This window comes from Zalophus californianus, chromosome 2 (genome assembly GCF_009762305.2).
Source record: "Zalophus californianus isolate mZalCal1 chromosome 2, mZalCal1.pri.v2, whole genome shotgun sequence".
NCBI lineage: Eukaryota > Metazoa > Chordata > Mammalia > Carnivora > Otariidae > Zalophus > Zalophus californianus.
In genome coordinates this window covers 200,243,321-200,268,871 of record NC_045596.1, presented here as the reverse complement: position 1 = coordinate 200,268,871, position 25,551 = coordinate 200,243,321, and the positions used below count along the sequence as shown (strand labels likewise).

At 39.5% G+C, this 25,551-nt stretch overlaps 1 protein-coding gene across 2 annotated transcripts in view; it reads right to left on the bottom strand.

Annotated features, from left to right (window-relative positions):
- The window catches only part of CSMD1 (CUB and Sushi multiple domains 1), a 2,028,797-nt gene that overhangs the window by 19,837 nt on the left and 1,983,409 nt on the right, over positions 1-25,551 (bottom strand). Inside the window, exons 55-65 of one of the 2 annotated variants that reach the window (XM_027598604.2) lie at positions 24,647-24,835; positions 21,827-22,000; positions 20,638-20,820; positions 13,559-13,735; positions 12,886-13,065; positions 10,203-10,376; positions 9,762-9,935; positions 7,923-7,996; positions 5,337-5,448; positions 3,521-3,700; positions 2,191-2,235 (exon numbers count right to left, since the gene is read on the bottom strand). In XM_027598604.2, the coding sequence (XP_027454405.2) occupies positions 2,191-2,235; positions 3,521-3,700; positions 5,337-5,448; positions 7,923-7,996; positions 9,762-9,935; positions 10,203-10,376; positions 12,886-13,065; positions 13,559-13,735; positions 20,638-20,820; positions 21,827-22,000; positions 24,647-24,835 (1,662 nt within the window). The remainder of the gene's footprint in view (positions 1-2,190; positions 2,236-3,520; positions 3,701-5,336; positions 5,449-7,922; positions 7,997-9,761; positions 9,936-10,202; positions 10,377-12,885; positions 13,066-13,558; positions 13,736-20,637; positions 20,821-21,826; positions 22,001-24,646; positions 24,836-25,551) is intronic. The other variant, XM_027598603.2, reaches the window with a different exon arrangement.

Below are 25,551 nucleotides of genomic sequence, written 5' to 3'. Positions count from 1 at the left end.
CCCACACTCCTCCATGCTTGTGAAAAACACTCCCAGATTGCTAACAAAGTCAGAGCCAATGGTGTCAAATGTCATGTACGTAGAGAAAGATGCATTTCTCCCTAAATATGTTTTTTAGCAAATCCACTTGCAGCAACCAGTGATGAGCCCACACATAGACTGGGCCTGTGTTCATGGGTCCCTTTTCAGGGCCATTTCCCCGTCTTCCCAGACCAGCTCCACTCATAAAACCTACCCTAGCCACAGAGGAGTTTAAGAAGAAAAAATGTCATCACTTCCTGTGGCTCTCGGTAGACTCAAGTTGTAATAATAATAACTTTAAAAAGTTAAATAGGTTAGAAACTATGATAAAAACACAGACATCTAACACATTTGCTTACTGATAAGGGACAATGGACATGTCTGCCTGTCCATTGGTGGCTGTACAGGAGCCTAGGTTCAAATGTCAAACCCGAAGACTTTCTTTTCCTTTACCAACATTAACAGCCTTTAGAATAGTGTCAAGATTGTTTCCCTTTTTTTTAAAATTTTTTTAAAAGATTTTATTTATTTATTTCAGAGAGAGACAATGAGAGATAGAAAGCACGAGAGGGAAGAGGGTCAGAGGGAGAAGCAGACTCCCTGCTGAGCAGGAAGCCCGATGTGGGACTCGATCCCGGGACTCCAGGATCATGACCTGAGCCGAAGGCAGTCGCTTAACCAACTGAGCCACCCAGGCGCCCAAGATTGTTTCCCTTAATTAGAATGTTCCCACTCAAGGGAAGCTATTAATGTACTTGTTCAAGTCCGTTAGTGGAGTGAGACTCTTGGCTGGTTGGCTGGTGTGTCCGACGGATGGGTCGTGCCTGACTTTGTACGGTAAGGTGCAACCAGTGTCTGAGAGGCAGCTTGTTTGTATCCAAATATGGCCATGGGCAACGTGGCAAAGGTGGTCCTTCAGGGCCCTTCTCATTTACAGTGTAACACCACAACCAGACATTGAGGTGTGTTACGATTCACTACCTGGACAAAGAACCACGTTCAATTAGCAAGACCCTTCCGAGGGAATGAAAAGAGGTGTACTGATGAGAATGGATGCACTTTCAAAATAAGGTATGCAAGTATTTTGGTATCTTAAACAAAAAATAAGCAAACAAAAACAGAACAAACACACCACCACCACAACAGATTGTTTCCTTCCCCTGAAGAAAATGTTCCTGGATAAAGAGTACTGATTTCTGTATTTGATTTGAACTTAACATTGAAACAGAATCATTCACAACGATTTTCGGAAGTAGTCTGTATACTTCATGGTGTACATTGGAAAAAGTCCTTTCATCATGTTGGGACATTTGCCCTTGTCTGAGACTGAAGTGTGCAACACAGCCTTGTGACTTAAAAGAGCATCACATAAATAGTCTCCACAGTCGATGTCAGAATAGACCTCCCTGTCTGAGAAATCGGTGTTAAAACTTGAATAAGGAAAGCACTAGGGAAATGAACTTATATATTTAAAAGTTTTCTATTTCTGTTAAAAAAAGGTTGACTTAAGTTATAATTTGGGGACACACTGAATTATTAAAACAGTCTCTATATTTATAACACAGATAGAACATGCCAGGTGATTTGGAGTAGTGAGCATCTTCCTTAGGAAACAGGACTGCATCTTTCAGATTTTCCGTGTCATGCATTGAGCAACGCACCACATAGAACAAAGAGCAATAATGAACATTTTAGGAGGCAGAGGATGCCCCAATTATGGGGATACTTGGAAAAAAAAAAATGGAACTCCACATTCGTACTGCTCAAGGGGACAGGTGATGCTGTCACAATGCTTCATTTACATTAGCTTCCTGTTTAGAGGAAAGAATTGCAACCCTCTTTATAAGGCTCTCCATTATATCACATTCTATTATCAATATTTTATGTCCAGTTCTGCCCACAAAATGCCTGAGGCCCCTTTTCATGAGACAGTGTGCGATAATGCCAAAGGTATTCCTCCTAAGTCAAGTCTTGTTATTCTCATTGACCATCCACCATTATGGAAGAAAGAGGAATCTGTGTAGACTCAGTGTTTTCCATAATTGAAACGTTAACTCGATCATGGACTAATGGAATCGGAAATTTGTGTGTTAAAATTTGTTTCACTGTGCAGAGTAGAGAACAAGTCACTTATTGGATTTAAATCTAGAACTGTTCTGGTATACAAACCTGGAGTTTTAGTAACTGTTTCATTAACTTCTCTCACTCCTTTACCTACAAGTAAAAAGACAAATTATCATTTTCAAAAACATGTATTTTTGAATAAGTCTGAAAAAATGTCAAATTGAAGCAATTTTCCTTTCTCCAGATTTCTTGAAGTTCTACAAAATATGAATGTCATATACATATCCACTTTAAACCCCTGTATTCACAGCAGAATATCCTTTGTGTTTGTAGAAAAATGGAGATTACTGGTGCAAACCAATGCAGCTCTAAGAGGTGTGGTGTGTTACAACAGAGAGCCTTGCAAATGAGGGTGGTTTATGGCCCTTTGCTCACTCCTATTTGGGATATGCTGGCCGCAACAGAAAGGTAGTCTACAAAATAACTAAGATTTCATAACCTCTTAATTTTCCAAGTCCTCACTCAAATCAATGAAAGTACGAGTCGATATGGAATAACACCAAATTGTTTCCCTTGCAGAGTGTTTAATTTGGTCTATCAAGTTGGGTGTAACTCAAAATCTCTTAGCGCTTACAGTTCTGTGTCAAACTACAAATTACCTTTTTGAAGTTTGTATTCTTCCATTTCTGACAGAGAAGGGCAAGGGAAACACAAATATCTTATGAATTCCTAATTTGAGAAATATGAATAGGCTCCAAGAAAGTAAAACTAAAGTCAAAGATTTTATCACACTCCATAATTTTTGCTTTTGCTGTTTAGTATTTGATGCCTCTATGATCTATGTTTGGTGGAGAATCTGAGAAGTCAGCTATTATCAAATCCAACCCTGATATATTACTCTTATTTGTAAATACACAAACTTGTTATTAATGCATTTTCATGCTAATTGCCTTTGTAATTAAAAAAAAAATTGAACCAGTGTAAAGAATACATAAATGTATATTCCACCACCAAACAGCTTGTGGTCTTAAGAATAACAGATAGTTAATTTATACATCCACCAGTGCTTGGTGATGTTTGCCATTTTCATTTAAAAAATGTACATTTTCCAAAACTATGGTGTCTATTACTGTCCTTTTAACTCATAATGCTTTTCTAGAAGCAAACAGCTTCTCTCCATGGCTTGAAGTGTGAATAGCAAATAACACTATCTACGTGTCTGCTTCGACTATGCCTCCATTGTACCGAACACTTACTACGCACACGTTCACACACACAGCTCACCACATGAACACAGATTCAGCTGGGGTGACTGACATCACTTCCAGGATGCTGTTTCCTGATGGATCTTACACCTGGAAGCTAGCCTGATGGGCTGCCGGCGCTCCTCCTTGCTCTGCAGGGATGTGCGTTCACTCCCTCATCAGTGACTTACTTTTACAGACAGGTGATTTTCCTGTCCATTTCATATCTGCTTTACACGTCCTGTGCTCAGACCCGGCTGCGAGGAAAAATCCCGGATGGCAGGTGTACACTAAGGTGTAACCGAAGGTGGGGAGATCTATCGCTCTCACGTCCGCATGGGCTGGCGTTTCTGGTTGTCTGCAGGCGTGGGCTGAAATGGCATATATTCCATTAGAAAACACTGATGCTTTGTTTATCTTAGAGTTAGCATATGCATCTAAAGAAATAAGGAAATATGGCAAAATTTGGAACTGTCTGTAAACTCAAAATTACAACTCAAAATTCCAAATACGGTAGCTATAAATATCCCCAATATTCTCTGCAACTTTTAAGATAACGAACACTTGGGATTTGCCAGCCCTCTCTACTGTCCCTCCCTCCCTCCTTCCCTCCCTCTAAATATCTGTCTATCCATCCATCCATCCATCTAGTATCCCTCTCTATATTTAAGTGTGTACAATTAATTATGTGTACCAATTTAGAATACAAATCATAGCGTTGAAATAAATAGATCACTTCTGATATATTATTTAGATAAATAATATGTTAATTTGCCTTAAAAGACCAGTCCTATAAGCTAAACACAATTGGCACATATTTAGAAATACGTCTTGATTTTTGTCTGATGGCAGCTAAGAAATCTGTTATTCAGTTAAATGAGTAGTTAATTTTGGTAAAAACTTGATGTGTGTTTAGAAACCTAATTGAAATATTATAGATTCTTATTTCCCTTAAAATCTAATTTAGGAGTGAATAAGATTGCAATGTTTAAATCTCAAGTAACTTCTCATTCTTTATAAAGTTCACATATATGTCTCAAATAAAAGACTTGGCAGATGCATATAAAACAAGTGGATGATATTAAAATTACAAATGCAATCGTTTTGAGTATCATAATATTTTGAACTTCAGTAAATTTTCAACATATGAATACCTGATATTAGCAAGCTCCAAGCTGTAGAGACACACACATGTGTATATACACATATATGCATACCTGTGTGTGCATATAATATTCACATATATAATTTGACTAGAGTATTAGCAATGATAACTTTGAAATAAATAGACATCTGATACTGATAAATAAATACACAAAAATCTTACATCTTACATATGATTAAAATAATTTTTCATAACATTCTATTTTTTTAGCTTTAACACAGTAAGAGTAAGATTCTGCATCTCACTAATTTGACAGAGGATGAAATATTGGCTTACAGATGATTCCTATAACATTTCTTCTATTTCTCATGATTAAGTCAAAAAATAAAATTTGGTCACATTTAAGATATTTCTATTAATATTGTGACATATTCCATGATCTATTTTACCCTTCTTTAATGATTTGATGTAAACATTCTAGAAGAATAATAGCATGCATACAAAAGCTTTCTTTCTGCGAGTGTAACTGATGTCATTCACTTGTCTTTGGTTTGGGCAGGTTCTCAGATTTGGGTGTGCCCCGTTACCACCTGGCATGCCCGGTGAATTATAGACTGCTGTCCCTCCTCTTTGCTCCCACCCATACCCCAGCCCCCGAGTTTCTGATTCTGAAGGTCTGGGGGTGCGGCTTGAGAATTCAAATTACTACCCACGCTCGCATGTGATGCTGATGCTGCTAGTTCTAGGGAATCAAACTGAGAAATTCTGGTTTAGAGAATCAAAGATGATCAAATGAACAAAAATAAGGCAGTTTCTCATTATATCCCTTGAGGGTAAACACTTCCCAGACGTTCGAGAATAAACAGGCCATTGCTGGCTGTGATGGAAGAAATCACACTTACGTATACACTCAGTCTGAATTCCACTCCAGGTTAAATTTGCCAGGCAAGTGCGAGTCGTAGAACCTTGAATGTGGTAACCTTTTCTGCACCTGAAAAACACCGTGCTTCCAACCTATGGAGGAAATCCAACATTAGCTTCCGGGGCAGAGTGGACAACGTGAGCAATATAAAGTCGTCATGCTGGAAAGCACAATCCAGGGTAAGATGTACCAGTGATATTTCTCATCAACGTCAGGCCATTGTTGTTCACACTGTGTGATAAGGCTAGGTAGCTCCATGCGTGAGGAAAGATACCGCTAGATACAGTGAATTGTGGTCAGTGAAGAGGGAGTTTATTTGGCTAACAAAAATATGCATTTTTCTCTTTCCTTTTAGCCCTTCCTCTCTTTGGTTTGTAAGGTGTTTTTTTTGTTTGTTTGTTTGGTTTTTTTCCCTTTTCCACTTTTTTTCCCCTGCTATTCCAGTTGGTATTTATTAGCATGTCCTGGCAAATGGGCTACATTATTCACTAGCAGGAAGATAATGGAGAGCCTCTCTCATGGAGTGATAGGAAGAAAATAACAGTGTTCTTCTCAGTAAAATATCTTTTAGCAGAAGGTCCCTGGCCACTCCAGACTGATCACTGTAAATTCACCTGGTGTTTATGAATTGATGGGACGTGGAGGGCTGGAGACTGGAGGGTAGTCATTTAAATTGCATAATTAACACAGCAGGACAGGGGATGTTCTAAGACTAAAATGGCTCACTCTGCGTGAGTACGTGAGTACATTTCAGAATACAGTGCTGAAGAAAGCAAACAAAAATCTGTTATATTCAAAACTTAATGTGTCCTGATGAAAAAGAAAGAAAAAAAAAGTTTTGAGGAGATTCCTTTAATAGTGTCAAGCACCTCTTTAAAAGATAGCACCTGTGTCTTTAAATTGTTAGCAAAGCTTGCTTTTGGATACAATGTATCATTTTTGTAAGTGTAATTTTATTTTGTTGTAAGAGTGGGGAGAAATTTATCCATCCCTATTAGTGTGTTAAGAGAGATCACAGGGATATGTTGCTGAATGCAGTCTCCATAAATGTTGACTTCACCCGGGCTCTTTGGGGGCAGATTTAGAAGTGCTAAAACCAATGGTGAGTTAGCAAGAGCATTACTCACATACAGTATTTTCCAGTATTACCATGTATGTGGCATTACAGTTCTATACACCAGAAAGCATTTCCCTGAGGACAGTTGAGACCTAATATTAAATACACCAGATTTAACTCATTAGGTACCTGTGAGACTTTCATTTGTGGGGTGTAAGAATGCTATCAGAAAGTAGCCAGTGTGTGTTAGAGCCAACCAAATGGGACTATTTTAAGTTTCAGGAGAGACTGGGGGAAGTGGCTGAAGAAAAAGTCTCTTATTCTAAATTAATGGGATCTCTAACTTGAAAGCACTATACATATTTAACTTGGGCTTTCAAATCCACATCATCATACAGCTCTGAAGTCACTAGATTGCTTTAGATGGTGGAAGTGTTTTATATCAAGCTCCATTACCTTCCATTTCTAGGTATTCTTCTAATATTACCTAAAGCATTCATGTACTTTTTATTTAAAAAATCAAGTGAATGGCATATAACATATGACCTCACTGATATGAGGAATTCTTAATCTTAGGAAACAAACTGAGGGTTGCTGGAGTGGTGGGGGGTGGGAGGGATGGGGTGGCTGGGTGATGGACATTGGGGAGGGTATGTGCTATGGTGAGCGCTGTGAATTGTGCAAGACTGATGAATCACAGTCTGTACCTCTGAAACAAATAATACATTATATGTTTAAAAAAAAAGAAGAACATAGCAGGAAGGGAAAAATGAAGGGGGGGAAATCGGAGGGGGAGATGAACCATGAGAGACGATGGACTCTGAAAAACAAACTGAGGGTTCTAGGGGGGAGGGGGGTGGGGGGATGGGTTGGCCTGGTGATGGGTATTAAAGAGGGCATGTTCTGCATGGAGCACTGGGTGTTACACACAAACAATGAATCATGGAACACTACATCAAAAACTAATGATGTAATGCATGGTGATTAACATAACATAATAATAAAAATAAATAAATAAATAATCAAATGAATGGCAAAAGCGATACTGAGTATGCTAGAATTCATATAGAGAGATCACCTGCAAGAGAAATGTCACAACATAAGCTTATGCTAAAGGGCCCAAATGCATTTTCTCCTGTTTTTGTCTCTAAAATTTAATGTTCTTTTCCCATTATATCAGGTCACTAAGCAGGGTCTCTCTCTGTGTAGCTATTCAGTGATCAGTCACTCTGATTTGAGAATTGCCGTGTCAGTTCAGGAGACCAAAAGCATACAACTATGCATACTTTCAAACAGAAATTAATATGGCAATTGCTACCTTGTGAATAAAGATACATCCAGTTGTCCCAATTTTGACAGTTAAAATATCATGCAGAAATCCTCTCTGAATGTATTTATTTCAGAAATATACCATGAACCAGACAGGGTGCATAAAAACATGCACATATGTTCAAGCATCAATTCTATTTTATACTTAGAGAGAAACACAGTAAAATAAAAATGGAATACCTCATATCCTCTGGAGCTATTTTGTATTCCAAAGTGTGGAGTACCAGGGTCTGGGCAGGTATTATGAGCAGGATCTGAAATTCACATAGAAAAAGAAAAAAAAGGAAAGAAGAAAGAAAGAAAGAAAGAAAGAAAGAAAGAAAGAAAGAAAGAAAGAAAGAAAGAGAAGGAGAAAAAAAGAAAGAGAAAGAAAGAAAGACAAGAAAGAAAGAAAGAAAGAAAGAAAGAAAGAAAAAGAAAGAAAAGAAAGAAGAAAGAAAAGAAAGAAAGAAAGAAAGAAGAAAGAAAAAGAAAGAAGAAAGAAAGAAAGAAAGAAAGAAAGAAAGAAAGAAAGAAAGAAAGAAAGAAAGAAAGAAAAGAAAAAACATGAGTGCCAGATATGGTTATTATAAGGATTCCAATATTTTTACTAAAAGGTCTTACAAAATTGAGAAAATTATGTTTTGACAAATGTGTAAGATGTTTTGCATGAAAGTTAAAAATTAAAGTAAATTGCTATTTTCATCTTCCTTTCACACTTCTTCTTTAGATATTACTCCTTAGTCCTTTACCAGATTCTAAAGGGCTCTGAATATTATATTCTGTATTGGAATGAACATTCTTTCCCATTTTCTGGTCGAACATACTATATTGGCTGGTTACTGATATACCATCTTCAATAATTACATGATCCGTTGGTTCTTAAGGATTCAATTAATGGCCATCTCTTAGTCATCCATTATAATATTGCAATTTCTTGAATTAGTTTTCTTCGAGACTTCCAAATGAAAAATACATTGAATGTTTCAAATTGAGGCATATGGTAGGCCCAAAGTGACATTTTACCTCCTCAAAAAATGTACAAGTTGAGCAATGAGAAGTATGTGGCTTTATTATTTGGTACTCTCTAGCTGCTGGTATGGAAACAAAATAGCTAATTTACAAAAACATTTGTTTTCAAGAGAAACTAACCTATGGGAGGGAGGGACACCCTGTCTTAGTACAGAGATAGCAAGCGCGAAGCAACAGTTTAAATGAAGCAGCAGTACATGTGAGTCTTACTAAAAACAAACAGTGGTTTAATGAAATTATTTCTGAATGTCCTTGTTTTTAAGTAGAAATCATTCCATTTCTTAGAATACAACCAAGACTGTAGATCATTAATTGTTTCCTGCAAATATGCAGGACATCTACTCTTCAGCTCAGTACAGCTGAGTGAAAAAATTAACCCATCAATAAACTTGAGTCTCTAGCAGTGAGGTCTGAAGGAAATTGCTCTTAGTGGAAATGAACCGTTCTGGTATCTATGCCACTAATAATTTGACTTTTGACAAATACAACTTGTATCTGAATCCTTTCCATGAGACAGAAACTCAACCTAAAAATGCGGGGTTTAAGTCACATGGAAAGCGTCTTCTGACTTGCAAGGTTCAGCGTCATATTCTCCAGTCACCAGAAGGTACTGCCCCAGTCCTTCGAGCACTGCTAGTGCGGATGGCTCAGGGGGGACAGACCGTGCACAAGAGACAGGGCACCAAGGGAACGGCTGCCAAGCAATAGCCAGGCTGCGTTTCTGGTGACGGCTGTTTTGCATCTTCACTGACGCTGTCTTCCCCTGCAAGAATGCACCTGCCCACTGAGGTGGGGACATGGAAATGAGAGAGCAAAACCTGGCAGGTGTTTTAATAGCCTCCTGACTTCAATTACAAATTTGGCTTGCACAATTTAACCAGAGTAGCAGACGTAGTGCTTCCACAGAGAATGATCTATGGGAACATTATCTGTGGACCCACGAATGATCAGATTTTAGAGAGAATGTCCTCATCCCCAAGCACTGCGGGGCTGTCTTGCAGTTGTTACCGATGCAGGTGGGCTGTGTGCCACTCCACGTGCCGTCGGCCTGGCAGGTTCTTCTGGAGGACCCCACCAGTAGGAAGGGAGATTTGCACTGGAAGAAGACTTCCGACTTATAGGTGAAGCTTTTGCCACTGAGTCGCCCCTCCGCAGGGGTGCCTGGGTCTCCGCAGAACACAGCTGTGGAAGACAACAAGCAGTCAGCTCATGGTATGCACCACTGGGTCAGGTTAACTTATTCAACTTGTGTCACAAGAATCTGCAAAATCTTTGGGTGTAACTATTAGACCCATCAATGACTGAGGGGCAGAATCTACCTTGAGCAGGGCGCCCTTGAATGTGAGCCTCTGCATCCTGTAGCATGGCTATCAGCGAGGGGGGAGTGGAACATGTTCACGTGGGTCCAGCGCAATGGGACCCAGGAAGGAGCATTGCTGGAGGACTTACGCAGGCACTGGGGGACCTCTCCTTTCCACACGCCGTGGCCTTCGCAGGAGAGAATGGCAGAGTGGGAGGGCTGGAAGCCGTCCACGCAGCTGTAACTTATGCTGGCACCCCAGTGGAAATCCACTCCCTCCACTTTTCCATGTGGCACTTGAGGAGGCTGACCGCACATGAGAGCTGTTTCCAAAGAACAGAGGAGATGGAACATTCAGGGCCCCACCCCAGCTGGAACACTCAGATGGCCCACATTTTAACTTCACCTGAATTACAAAGGGTATCCACATACGGTTGCTTTCTTTTAATAAAAGGATTATTGAGGAAGACAGCAGATCAAAATAATAAAACTTTTCTCCAATATTTCTTCATTAATTTAGATCACAACACATCACACTATAAAAGAAAGCAGGATTGAACATGACATCCTCAATAGGTACAAGGCAAAAAAGGAAGAGATACTCATATTCAATGTCTGTCTTTTCATGGTGGTTCCCAAGGACAAATCACTCATATGACATGAGCACAACCTTCTGGATGTATGCATACAGATAGTAAACTATCTGCATTTTTTACATGTAAAGATAGCATATAATATCTAGAAGACATGGACTGTTGAACCATTTGCTGAATTATTAAAAACCAGGCAGATGCATGGTTACAAAGTTTCTATGAGATATCCCCAGCCCGTGTCTTATAGCATCCCTGAGCCAGACATTTATGTGGTGTGGAGCTGCAGAGCATGAACACAGTTCTCAAGGATGATCCGCCCTTCGTGCTGGCCCCCCATGGCCCCTTCCGGTCTGGCCATTACACCAAAGTGCGGGGGGCTGGGAAGCACTGTGGACACATCTTCCTGGGAGAGCCAAGAGCTTTCTGGATTCCCAGCTTGGAGCAGGTTTGCCAGTGACAGAAGGCAGCAGGAGAAGGAACTCACCCATATATTCATCCTCACCCGGGTTTTCTCCTGCCTGCTTACACTCACACATTCTTATATGAGGAAGACACTGTCACACGCATAATCCCACGTGCATACCCAGCAGCTGGAAATGGGCCTTTCTACCACCCTTTATCTTAGGCATGTTTTCAACCAATATTTCTGAGAATGCATATGGGAGGGGGCGGAGAATGAGTGCTCTGGATAGGGATAGCAAGTGGACAGTCCTCCAGGCGGAAGCAGTAATGAGCCACGTGGTTCCACACAGGGTGTGAGGAGGGTTCGAGCCTGAGACCAGTTCAGAGGGGGAGAGTGGTCTCATCTGGAAAGACCTGGTTGGCCACAGAGGCAATGACCCCTGCATTGACTATTAAAAAGGGAAACAGAATTCGACAAAAACATGTGACATCCCAGAGGCCAGACCATTTTATTGGCCACTGTCATCAACGTGCTCAGATGACTAGACCCCTCCTGACACTACTTTGTGAGTTTGTCAAAATCATCTAATGCCCACTTTGCAGCAGGTGCAGCATTAATGATAGCAGTGGAGGAACAGGAGATCTGGTAATCCTTACCCCCTGGTAGGAGGGAAACACAGTCCCAGAACATGCCCGCATCAGAAGGGAGAGGAAGCCATGTGTTTGAGCACCGGACTCTCACTGAGGCCTCCCACCAAGCTCTGCCCACGTGAGACCCAAGCCCCATCTGTCTCTCAGAGCCCACTGAAGACGACACCTTCCTCACTACCACCACCCACAGTCCAGTGTGGAACTCCCACAGAACTGCCTGTGATCCTAGGCTGAGAAGGAGCAGGCACCACATGTTTATGTTTGGGCCAGCCACGCTCGAGCCCTAGCTGTCTCCCTGGCCCTCCTGCCCCACTCTGGCCTGGCTGAGAAGAAAGCCTGCATGTGCTCCCTGCAGTGCTGGCGGAAGGGTCCTAACCATGCAGACCCCTGCTTTTGGACAACTTCCACCAGCCCCATCCTCTCTCACCATCAGAGTCCACCCTGCCACTCCTTCACTCAGGCCACTAGGCTGGCCTCAGCCTGCCCCACTCTCCTTGGAAAGTCCAACGGCATGGGTCAAAAATGTTTCCCAGTAGCCAGACCCCCCAGGACATCATGGTACCAACGTTCTCTGCCATTATTGGATGATTGGCTCCTCTAAGTTGACTTGAAAGTCCTATAATTACACTTTCCCACCATATCTGCTGTAAGCCCTAATATAGCTGGGGTTAACAGGTGTATCCAGAGAGGAATGTTCTGGCATTTAAAACACAGACTTAGGGGTGCTGGGCTGGCTCAGTCAGTTAAGCATCTCTCTTCAGCTCAGGTCCTGGGATCAAGCCCCATGTTGGGCTCCCTGCTCAGTGGAGAGCCTTCTTCTCCCTCTGTCCTCTGAGCGTGTTCTCTCCCTCACTATCTCTCTCTCTCAAATACATAAATAAAATCTTAAAAAAAAAAAAACAAACACACAGACTTAGAAGTAGCATGCCTGTCATCTGAGTCCCAGTGTCTCTTGTTCCTGATTTGTGTCCTGAGCCATTTACTCACTCTCTCTGTGAGTCGGTTTCCCCATCTATAAAACTGAGATTAATGTATTAAGAAAATGAAGTGATCTTTATTTGCAAATGAGTTTCCAAGAATTCCTAGCACACAGAAGGACTACATAAATGCTTGCAAATGCAGCAAAACGTAACTCAATAAACACTTCTGTGTGTGTGAATAAGACCAAAAAAGTATTGACACACACCTTTGCAGACCGGTTTGCTGTTATTCCACGTACTGTCTTTGGTACAACGGATGGTGGATGACGTGATGGGCTCCAGGAGATAGCCGGGATCACACTGATAGCTCACGGTCTTATTGAAGGTGAAATCCGTCCCAAACTGGATGCCATTTGCCAGGGTACCTGGGTCCCCGCAGCTTATAACTAACAAGCAGGAGATGACAAAAAAAAATTAGAAAAATACAAAATTACCATTAAATGAATTAGTCACAGTTTCTTTTCAAGTTACTCCCCTTAAGCTGCTATTCAAAGTGATTAAGTAGAAAATTATTACAGCAACACTACTGACCGGCTGTCAGGAACAGTGTGTTTGGAATGTGATCAGAGAATTAAACACTTGTCTTATTTCCCTGCAAAATAAATGATCTACAGAGAGGACGAACCTAGACTTTCTTCGGACCCAGCTTTACAATGTCCAACCAAACTGACCATTGAAAACAGTTTCAACCATATAAATTACAAAGGGAAGAAAGACCTAAAACTATCTAATAGGGTCATCATATCAAACATATGTATATCTTTTTTTCTCTATGTGTTAAAAAAAATCAATACAATGCTTTATAGAGTAAGTTAGTTTTTCTCAGTCAAGTAGATATCATGGTCATGGCCTTGAGTGCCCATGACAGTGATCACCAACCTGTACAGTCAGGGGCTGTGCCCGTCCAGGTCCCGTTGGCTGTGCAGTGCCGCGTCATGAGCCCTGAGGTCTTGTAGCCTTCCCAACAGGCGTAGATGACCGAGCTGGAGAACAGGATGCCGTCACTGCTGACAATCATGCCATTTGTGGGCGTGCCGGGATTTCCACAGGACACAGCTATGAGGAACAAGGACACAGAGTGAGCTGCTACCAAAATGATGAAAGCCAGAGACCAAAGGTCATCAGTGTAACAGATGACATATTTATTTTTTAATAGGATCTATTACTATGGAAGATGTGTAATGTGGATTTTACTTTATGATTCATACCATTATTCTCTTGATGAGTTACAGATGGGAAAATTACATTTTCATATTATTCTTCCTAAAGTACATTACTTCAAAACAAATTAAAAGATGAGTTGAAGAACTGAAAATTCAAAGCCTTGCTACTTTGAAATTAAACGTGTTTATAATACAAAAAAATGAGGATTTTTTAAAAAAAGGATCTATATGGTATTAGCAACTCAGAAGGGCCTCCCTTCATGTAATAGCTGATTTTTTTTTTTTTTATTCTGGACAAACCAGGTCATATTTCACAACTGCAGGTAATTCACGTTGGAACACAAGGGACGCCTGAGGAATATGAATGAGTATGCTTAAACTGACTGGTGAGTGGTCTCATTGGCGTTACCCCATCTAACGGCAGTTGTGTTAATGGGCGCTGGCATGGCTGTGGTCCCTCCAGATGAAATCCATACCAAGTACAGGCATTGAGACGCTGGCTAACGACAGGCAGGGCAACACGTCTACACTCAACGTGTGCCCCTCGTACGTTCCTTAGTCAGCAAAGCAAGCTCCGCAGCTGCTGCGTGTGTATCAAGGTGATGATTTTAACCCAGAATAAGGGTTTTTTTGCCTTTTGTACTTGAGTCCGTTTCTCACAGAATGTTAAGTTTTTCTCTCTAGCCCTCCCACACAATGCGCCACCAGCAAACATAGAAAGAATGTGACCTTTGGCTGGATTTTAATAACAGGTATGTATCCTGAGACCATTTCTGAGAATGACCAAAATATTTACAAATGCTCTTGCCTCTTTACTTGTTGCACTCTCAAACCTAGCCTTGAGAACAAAGATAGACTCTTCTTAAAAGTCAGAAGAAAACAGACGACAAAATGTGTATAGCAGAGAAGAGTCACTCTACCAGACATTTAGGGAATCGCCTATCATACCACGCTGAAAAATGCGCTGACCCTCAGGTTGGAATAGATCATGTCTGACAAACACAAAACATGCGTGCTGGTGCTTCTCCAGCTGTGCCCATGACACACATAACCACTCCATCATAACCCTTTTTCCCTGACGGATCTGCTGTGAACTTACAATCCTTCCTCACACAGATCATTCAGCAGTTTTCTGGCTGTCATTTGAGAAGATATCTATTTACTGATCGTGAAGCAGATGACACTTAACATCTTCTAAAGCTCAGAAGTTCTGTGATGGTTGTAATATCAATTAAAATGTCATATTGCAAAAAACACCAAAAGGTTGGACTCTGCGAGATAATTATTCATTCAACAAACACTGATTCATCATTTAGTATGTGACGGTTATTATATGGATGTGCTAATGGAAAGCCTGACATAGAAGAGAACTGTATTGATTTAATTCATAATTTAGCACACCAACAAGACAACCATGTTCTTGTATTTTATTCTAATCATATCTGTTATTAAAATTTGTGTAGCAATTTTTTAAAAGTCACCTGTGAAGGATAATGCTAAAGTGAGACGAGATTGGTGAACATGTCCAGCTTAATTTATAGACAGGTATGTTGGCAGTAAGAGAATACCCATCATGATAATGCCATCCTAATGTTTAGAAAGTTCCTCAAATACTGTATTCTACAAAATCAAATTCATGGTTAACTTTTTTTTTCCTGATAGGGACACTTTCACTGATGGTTATGTTCATGAAGACTAGAAATTAGCCTCAATATGTCCGTGTTCATATCAATGTCATCATGATATAGGAGGACCTCCTAAAGGAAAACAGGAGCTTACATTTATAGTCAGCAGAAGGGAAACAAGAATTTTTATAAGTAAGAAGTTAAAACTCTTTAAATACTTCTTTTGTTTTCATGTATATTTGGTTAATGTGACTCCCTTCAGTAAAAGATCATTTTCTTTTACTTAATTTATAATAAAAGAGCATTATACTCACACCAAATACACTTATTGAGTTAAATAATTTTGGGTTTGAATCTTTGCTCACACAACTTAAGTAAACGTGAATGATCAAATCAAGTCCTTGACATGTAGTGTCTTCACTGTAAAAGGGGTATAATAAAGGTAATTGCTCTTGGTTGTTGTAAGATTAAACATACTGCGTGCAAGATGCCTAGAACGCAATCTAGCATCTTAGTGGTAGTAAGAGTATACATAGTAGCTGATGAGTTGTCATTTTTGTTATAATCACTGTCATCACAGATCTATTACCTGGATAAAATGTAGGCGTTATCACAATCTCATGGGAAAGAGGATTAAGGCAACTAAAACCAATGATGTAGTTATATTTAAGCAGCTTCCTAAGATAGATCCATTTGAAAAGTTCAGTCAGTGAGTCTATAAAAGACTGGATTGCTAACAAAGAAAACATGATCTGAAATCATGGAAATATATTAGAAATATAAGTTCTTTGATGTTTAAGAGTTTTTAAAATATTTTTATTTTATGTTCTTTATTTTGTGTTTTATGAACTCTTGGTTTTTCTTTTTACCATTTATTCAAATGTCCCATCAGGCTCTAAGGCTTCTGATAGATTCAAAAAAGGTGATTCATCAGGAAGGAGATACTCTCAGTAGACTGAATACATAATAATGTTTAACATTGGTGGAAATGCAAAAGTCACTGGTAACCCCCCTTTCTATAGAGAATAATATGTGTCCCAAAGATCCAGACCTATGATAACAAGAGAATAAAAAAATAGAAAGGTACAGATTGTCCAAAAAGTTTTAAACACGTATCTTGGGGGGGGGCAGTTAAGATTAGGCATATATTCCTTCCCATCATTTGTTGTTACAGTGAGAGTAAATTATACTATTATTACTCAACTTCCTGTGATTTCTATACAATGCAGGTTTGGAGGTAGTCAATTTTGTGGGGAATAGCATATTTGAGAAATACTTGCCATATTGAAACATTTCTGCTTCTTTCTGTACACAGATTTTAATGGCCAAGTTTCTAAGGATTTTATAAGAAACACTTGAGTTTCTAACTTTAGATAAACCAAATGCTATTCTAAAAATACTTGTATAGTCTAAGTTAGGTGTATTATGAAGTGAAATCCAATCAAGCTCTCCTAATCAAATAAATGAATTCATTTATGTTTTGCTGGAATAAAACTCATGGTGTTGTATCACAGCACCAAAGTGAGATTTCTATGGAAAAACATCACTCACTCTCAACTGTTTTAAATTTTTTTCACCTTTTAAATGTGCAAAGTAAAGTGCTTTTTATATCAGAAACCTGATACAGAAGTACCGACTCAAGTGAATGACCATATGTAATAGAATATAAATGTATTTAAATGAGGTTTGTTCTGCTTTTGGGAGCTATGTTTTCCCAACAAATTTGGTAAACTTTTTTGGGGGGAGGGGGTGGCGGGGCAGAGGGAGAGAGAGAATCCTAAGCAGGCTCCCAGCATGGAGCACAACACGGTCTGAAGCTCACAACCTTGAGATCATGTCCTGAGCCGAAATCAAGAGTTGGGGCACCTGCGTGGCTTAGTTGGTTAAGCAACTGCCTTTGGCTCAGGTCATGATCCTGGAGTCCCGGGATCGAGTCCCGCATCAGGCTCCCTGCTCGGCGGGGAGTCTGCTTCTCCCTCTGACCCTCGCCCCTCTCATGCTCTCTCTATTTCATTCTCTCTCTCTCAAATAATAAATAAAATCTTTAAAAAAAAAGAAAAGAAATCAAGAGTTGGCTGCCTAACCAATTGAGCCACCAGGCTCCCCAATTTGGTTAACTTTTAACCAGTAATTTTTCAACCATTTCTCTGCTCCATTCTTTCTCTGTTCTTTTTCATCTAGAACTCCAATTATAAGTATGTTAAACTACTTGATATTATCCCATGGGACATTATTGTTTTTTTTCCTTTTTCCTTTGTTTTCAGATTGAATAATTTTCATTGATCTGTCTTCATGTTAACTGACCCTTCTGCCATTTTTAATCTGCTAAGTTCATCTAGAAAAGTTTTTATATCAGATACTGTATTTTTCAATTCCAGAGTTTCTATCTGATTGTGTTTTTATTATTTTCATTTCTCGGTTGAGATTGCCTATCTGTTTATGACCCTAACTCTAAGTCTGTGAAGATATTTTAAATAGCTGCTTCAAGTCCTTGTGCATTATTTTCAACATTTGGGGCATCTCAGGATCAGGTTCTAATTCTATGGTTTTGTTTGTTTGTTTGTTTGACTATGGGTCATATTGTTCTGAGGTCTGCATATGTAGTAATTTTTTATTGTATGCTGGACATTGTGAACAAAATGTTGCCTGGATTATGTCATTCCTTCAAAAGATGCTGGGATTTGTTCTGGTGGACTTTTAAACTGGTTGTAGATCTTCTGGGTCCTGCCATCAGTTTCATTCTCTGTTAGAGGAGATCTATTCAGACCTAGTCCTAACATGTTTTTGCTCTTAGTTCTAGCATGTTCCTCTTATTTTAGGGAGTGGTACATATTTATAATGCATGGAGTTTTCTGCATCTGTGAAATGTGCTAGGTACACAGTGAGAGCTCTGACTGGCCAGATGTCCAGTGTTTCTCAGTAGGGTATGACCTCTAATATCGCAGGTCCACTCTCAACTCTGCAGCCAAAGGTCATTGCATCACTGGTCTCACTCATGCTTGTCTGTCTGGCCCTCAGTCAGTGAATGCTCACCAGACTTATGGGGCTGTCCCATTATCAGCTGGCCCTGTTCTGCAAGTTCTATTTCAGTAGCCTAGAATAATTTCTACCACATCACCTTTTTTTTTAAAGGTTTTATTTATTTATTTGACAGAGAGATACAGAGAGAGAACAAGTAGGCAGAGAGGCAGGCAGAGGGAGAGGGAGAAGTAGGCTCCCTGCTGAGCAGGGAGTCCGATGCGAGGCTCGATCCCAGGACCCTGGGATTATGACCTGAGCCGAAGGCAGCCGCTTAACCGACTGAGCCACCCAGGTGCCCCTCTACCACATCACCTTACCAAGCCACCCTACCACCTAGGTTCCACTTTCCAACTGAATGGTAAGAAAAATATACAGAATGATGGGGTGATTATGGGCTCAACTCCCTGATCTCTCCTACGGAATATAGTCATGCACTGTCTGTTTTTTAATAAGATAATTGTCTCATATGTTTTGTTGTTTTATGGTTGTCCTCAGTAAGAAGGCTAGCCTATTGTCATTCAACATGTTGTGGAGTGAAGTGGAACTCTTAGTTAATTTTCATAATATTTAAATATATTCTGGACCAACAATTCCCTTGTGTAGTACAGAGGGAAAAGATTAGATGGGGTGTAAATATAGGTTACAAAATGCAGGTACAAAATGTATGTATAACTTTGAGGTACCATACTATAGAATAGAAAACACTCTGTTTTTAGTGAGAAAGAGATGCTATCATGCCAATTTTAATATTCAAACACTACAAAAGGGGAGGAAATTGAGAAAATTGTGTCTGAGTAAGAAAAAGTGCTAATTTAGAGTCCCATATTTCAGTCAGTAAGAGGTATCATTCTGCAACTCACAGTGGCAGGTGGCATCCAGCCACTAATATTCAATCATGTTTGATTTAAGTTAACTTCTTTAGGGCCTAATCTTAAGATTTAAACTAACTTGATTGTGAGGAGGTGACTCAGAGTCAAAAATTACCTTGGATTATTATATATACATATATCTCTATCTAGGTGTAGATATATCCAAGATAATTTTCTACTCAGATGAGAACATATGCACACATATATATGCATGCACGTGTGTAAGATTTGTTTACATATTTTCATATATATGATTATATTTATATTTATATATGATTTTATAAGGTTACAAATAAGGTAGTCTGATTGCATACAACATAGTTAGATTATATACATATATTATTTTCTATTGTTCTATATAATGCATATAATAAAGTGAGAGATAGGTAGAAGTAGAGATGACACAGTAAAGTAGAGAAAATGAAGATTAAGAAAACGATTTATATTTATATTTATATATTTCTGGTATTGATATTGCATGAGTTTATTCAAGTCGGTCAACTTATATAGAAACTGTTTCAGACATGAAAAATTGGATATTTATTTTGTGTAACCTTTTTGGACTCGAACATTAAGTAGTTGAGAAGTTTGTTTGCTCAATATTTCTAACACTTAAGACTTAACTGTCTGAATTCTAAATCAGTCCCTTTTTGGACTCTAAACAAATTTGTGGTATCTCATCACACCTTTGCTTAAGGCAAGCATTGCCAATACATGACACGGTAAGTATTCATGGTCTTTCACTGTTATTACTGAGATATCCCACTATGTCCTCTTAGGCCTCTCAAATATTAAAATAAAATATATTCACTCCAAAATATTATACAGAGAACCACCCTAAGTTCTTTGGTAATGCAGTGTTTTGGACAAGGGCCACCAATAGACTGGAAATCACATGGGGAGTGAAGCCTATCCCAGCCTGCAAAAATTCCCATCAGCATTTACACTGCATCTACTCACTGTTCCTTTTTCCCAGTTATTCACTACCAGCAACCACAAAACACCACCAAATCACATAGAGATTATTATTAGATTAGAAACCCCTTCTAGGTTATAAACGTTCAAAAGGTAAGGCTCTGTTAGATAATCATTTGAATAGTCAGGGTATCTCCATGTACCCAGTCATGAGTTTTGATGATTTCTTATACATTTGGGGGGGAAGCAGTTTAATGATACAAAGGTTCAGGCTCTAGGATTTCTGTGGAATGGTACCAGTCATTTTAGAGTGAAATACATAGTTCCAACTGTAAAGGTTGACTTTATGACTTGAATGTACTCACCTTCACACACAGGCTGCAATCCTGACCACGAGCCATTGAGCAAACATGTCCGCTCAGGAGAGCCCCTCAGCTGGTACCCCATTTCACAGGAGAAGCGGAGAAGGCTCTTGGCCTTGAGTTCATCTCCAAGCCGTGACCCATGTGCTGGGGTCCCAGGATCACCACAAAATCCAGGGTCATTTCCTATTGAACAGAAACAAATATGGTGAAACATAATGTTGTTAGACAAGTTTATAACAGAGTTGTTATGTTTAAAGAGAATGAAAAGCTATTTATTTATTTATTTATTTATTTATTTATATGTGAGAGAGAGAGAACTCGCGAGTGTACAAGCGGGGAAGGGGTGGCCTGGAGGGGCAGAGGAAGAGAATCTTCAAGCAGACTCCCTGCTTGGGACAGAGCCCAATGAGGGGCTCTTGGTGGGGTCTGTTCCCATGACCTGTGAGACCTGAGTGGGAACCAAGAGTCAGCCACTCAACCGACTGAGCCACCCAGACACCCCGGAATGAAAAGTTATTTAAATGTGTTATAGTCATTGTGCATTCTGGAAGTCTTGTGAGAAAGACTTTATCATAGTGCAAAAGTAAAAATCATGAAGAAATTGTTCCTGTATAACTAAACACAAACTAGCTTATCAAAATATGTGGATGACAAAAAAATTATACTCTCTGGAAGAAATAAAATTCTAGGAATAATGAACGCAGGGTTTGTCCCTGCGTCAGTATGGATAATAAAAGCAAAACAGGATTAAAGTGTATTGGGTAATGAACAATCAAATGAGAGGTTTGATTCTTCTCAGTTATGTCCAGAGTTGTTGATTCACTGAGTTTTATTTATTTAAGAACTATTCATGAAAAAATTAAGAATTTTTTTCAAAGGGCGACAATGTATTGATCAATTCCTGAGACGGGAAAGATGTGGAAGAATTGAGAGGAAGCATGGGCAAGGAATCAAGAATGGACAGGGACAAACTGAGTGAAGGGAGGCAGGTCTCTTGGCCAGGGTGACGAAGAACTCCAAGGACTCCCATAGGAGGAAGTGTGAAGTGACTGGCCCTCAAAGTTATTGATGTGGATGAAGATGACTGCATAGAACACTGGTGTATTTGGCCAGACATGGAATAATAACTTCAAATAACTGCACAGTTACACAACCTTTCAAGTCACTATCTAATGGTATCATTCCACACCTGTACAGTGGGGTAGCGTTCCACTCCAGTGACTGTCCTCTTGACAAACTCGAGTGCTGTTGCCTACAAGATCCCGGCTCCCTTTGCACGCGTAGTGAACTATGGCACCATATGTAAACAGTTCTCCAGTTAGGATAGCATTGGCAGGAACCCCTGGGTGGCCACATGATATGGCTGAAGGAAAAATTAAAGTAAATGAGTATATCAGTTCTGTTGAGCTGCTTTACCTTGGTAGGTCTTCCACACAGACACCCATACAAACATCACCTATTAATGAAAAGCAGCTAAACATACTGTCAAATTCCTGCAGTCCCCTGTAGATAACCAATATCATTTTCCAAGTGACACTCCCCCACCTTCAATATTCAGGTATTACTAAAGACAAGAAGGGGGTCTGTTGCTGACGTTTGTTTTTGATTCGCTTTGTTTTATCTTGAGGTAGTTTTGCTTAAGAGAGAAATTTACAGCTAGGCTTTCAAAGAGAAAGTTACTCTACCTACATTTTTTCCATTTGTCCTTAACTGTAATCCAAGAAAACAGTATGATACAAAAAGTTAGAAATTACATAGATTCATGAAAACTATTTCCATTATGTCTTCAGCTAATATGATAATTATATACTTGCATGGCTCAGAACTCTGTCTTATGTACTTACTCTTCCAGGTCATGGAGCTACCGTGACACTTCTAACAATTTTTCTTTGAACAGGAAGCAGTTTAAAATGTTTAAGTAATAATAATAAATTAATGATTAAATTTTTCCTCAAGTTACTCTATAAAATAATCTCAGTATTCTCATTCATTTCTTTAAAAATCATGCCAAATCAGGGCTATAATCTAATCATAAATTATCTTTCAAAGAGGAAAACTCTGGAATCCAGATTAATGTAGGAACAGTGAAGATTTCTCTCTCCTTTTCTATAAAGACCCAAATTAGGGTTAACAATGGACAAATGTTGCTGTACATGCAAACAGCTGATTGAACTCAGGCTACCAACAAATTATTCAAAGGCTGCTGATTTAACAGCTAGACTACTTGCATTTGATCACTGTTAACCCAAAAGTGATCTCAACCGAAGAGGTAGGTTTAGAAGGTGAAAAGGCATTGAGCATCCCCGTGAGTCACATTAACCCTGATATTGATCTGGTCTTAACATTGACATCCGTTCATTGGTGAATGAGATTTTACCTAGACAGAGTCCTAAAAGGGAAGCTAATTATAGCCAAGTCAGGAAGCATTTGGTAAATGACAGTTCCAGGTGAAATTAAGAGAGAGAAAAAAAAAATCAGTGAAACCATAACAGCAAAACTGCTCTTGGCCACCACTCTAAAGTATATACAAGCAAACAGCTCCTCTGAGAACCTGTATTCCCAGATGCATGGTAATTCCAACTGTTATTGACAACAAGTGGTGGGAACCAGCCACCCAGGAGAATGAGAGTCACTTACAATCTAGTTCCTGGAGATTTGGAGCACACTGGCATCATTACAAAAACTAATGGAAGTCTCACATCAGCCCAGGAAGACGCAAAAGAAATGTTTGGGGAGACAAAGAAAGAAAAACTAATTTCTCTGAAAAATTCCCACGTGTGAAGGCCGAGAAAATCAGAAAGCAGGTAAAATTTGATGAAGATTCTAATACTTTTACAGATGCATTTTTGATCATATGAGGCTGTGCATTTCTTTTGAAAGAAGTCACTCTTTCTCCATAGAAATTAATTATATTGTTATAATTTGAGACAAGGTTCCATGTAGATTGGGAGGGGTTATGAGGGACAGTGAATCACAGGGGGAAAAAATTGTCCAGGACTAATTTATTCTGAAAATGTACCAAAAACGCTGCAATTCTAAGAGATAAGATAGATTATCACTTTTTTTCCCTGTAAATTCAATTTAAGATGCAATTGTCATTTCCCACATTCTTTATGCACACAAAATGAATACAAAGAAGATAACATTTGGATTTTAAGGACTGTTTTGTTTCTGAATGATTTTTAAAAGACCAAGAGAGTCACCCCTTTTCCTAAACTGTCAGACTGTTGTAATAAGATGAAGTCTTTAGCTAAAGGACAATATGCTTTTTCAAGTTAAAAGAAGTTAAGACAATACCTACTTGGGGAAAAGTGTATTCTTCTTAGTCTCCATGGTCTAAAATACTGATCATGTTTTGAGGGAGGCCATAGTGATGATCTGTAATTTGTCTGCCCAGAATATTACCCCCATTCTTTTAGGGCAATCTGCCTCCCTCTTATTTAATCATATGGGTCAGGAGGAAGAGACTATCAAGATACTACCTTTTCTATTGTATTAATTCTTGGTGCCAGAACTGCTCATGAGACCTATATTAGGTCCATCAGGTTACTTGGTCCTTCTGGCCATAGAGGGTAGGTCAACAGATAGATACTCCCTACCAGAGCCCTTTGCCAATATTTTTGAATCTGGATCCAGACAAAGTGAAGCTAAGAGGTACAGGGTGTTGAGGTCACTAGCCACCATGTTTGAGCCATGTAGGATAAGCGTGTCTGCTGGGTTCAAGTAGAAGACAAGCAGTAATAAGTAGAGACAAGCACAGAATGGGTCCAAGTGCTGTCCAATACACTTGGGTCCATTTCTCTCTGAAGCCAGGTATGAGAACACACCAGTGTCCCCTCTCCTTTTTGACCCTTAAACTAGTTTGAGTTGTAGTTTGTGCTTTCTGGCCAGTCAATAAAGGTATCATATAACTTATACAATTTATAAAGACTTAAAATGTTGTTGTTATTGTTCTCTTGGTGGTCTTATGGGCTCTGAGGCACAAGAATCCAAAATAACCCTCACTTACCCAAACACTTGGGTAAAGAACGATCCCATAGGCCATTAGCCATGCAGGTTAAGGCAGAAGATCCCAACAGGTAAAATCCCTTCTTGCAATGATACATGACACTCATTCCATATTCAAAACTCTCGGGGAAATTCTGTTGCCCGTGACGAATGGCATTTTCCACAAAGCCTGGATCTGAGCAGTTCACCACTAGGGGTAAAAAAAAAAAAAAAAAAAAAGGTAGACATCATTTAGATACACTTAGAAGCAGAAGAGAGCTGCAGAGAGGGGGCCCACTCCTCATCACATTAGGAAGTTTGTAAGATGACATCACAGCGGCGGCTCATCATCACACTGTCCTTCACTTCCTGCTTTGGGCCATTATGCTTCCAAAACTGTCAAGCGATGGATGTGCTACTCTGGCAATTTTAATGATGTGAGGCTAATTTCCTTTATTTATTTCCTAAGAAGAGACTTCAATGTGAAATCTGAAAATAGTTTTCCTGGTTAAGTTTTTATGTTATGAAAATGTTAAAATAGGGGCGCCTGGGTGGCTCAGTTGTTAAGTGACTGCCTTCGGCTCAGGTCACGATCCCAGGGTCCCGGGATCGAGCCCCGCATTGGGCTCCCTGCTCAGCAGGGAACCTGCTTCTCCCTCTCCCACTCCCCCTGCTTGTGTTCCCTCTCTCACTGTCTCTCTCTGTCAAATAAATAAATAAAATATTAAAAAAAAGAAAGTGTTAAAATAGAACCCGCTCAAGTTAGTTTTGTTTAAATATTTTTACTCGGATGTAGTATTTTAGGGCTGTCTGTGGCACAGTCATTAATTACCCCCATGGCCACCTACATGCATTAATTAATGCTTCAATATGTGTGCCTAAAGTCCCGTTTCTTCTGCATCTGGAATGCAAATAAAAATGAAAATT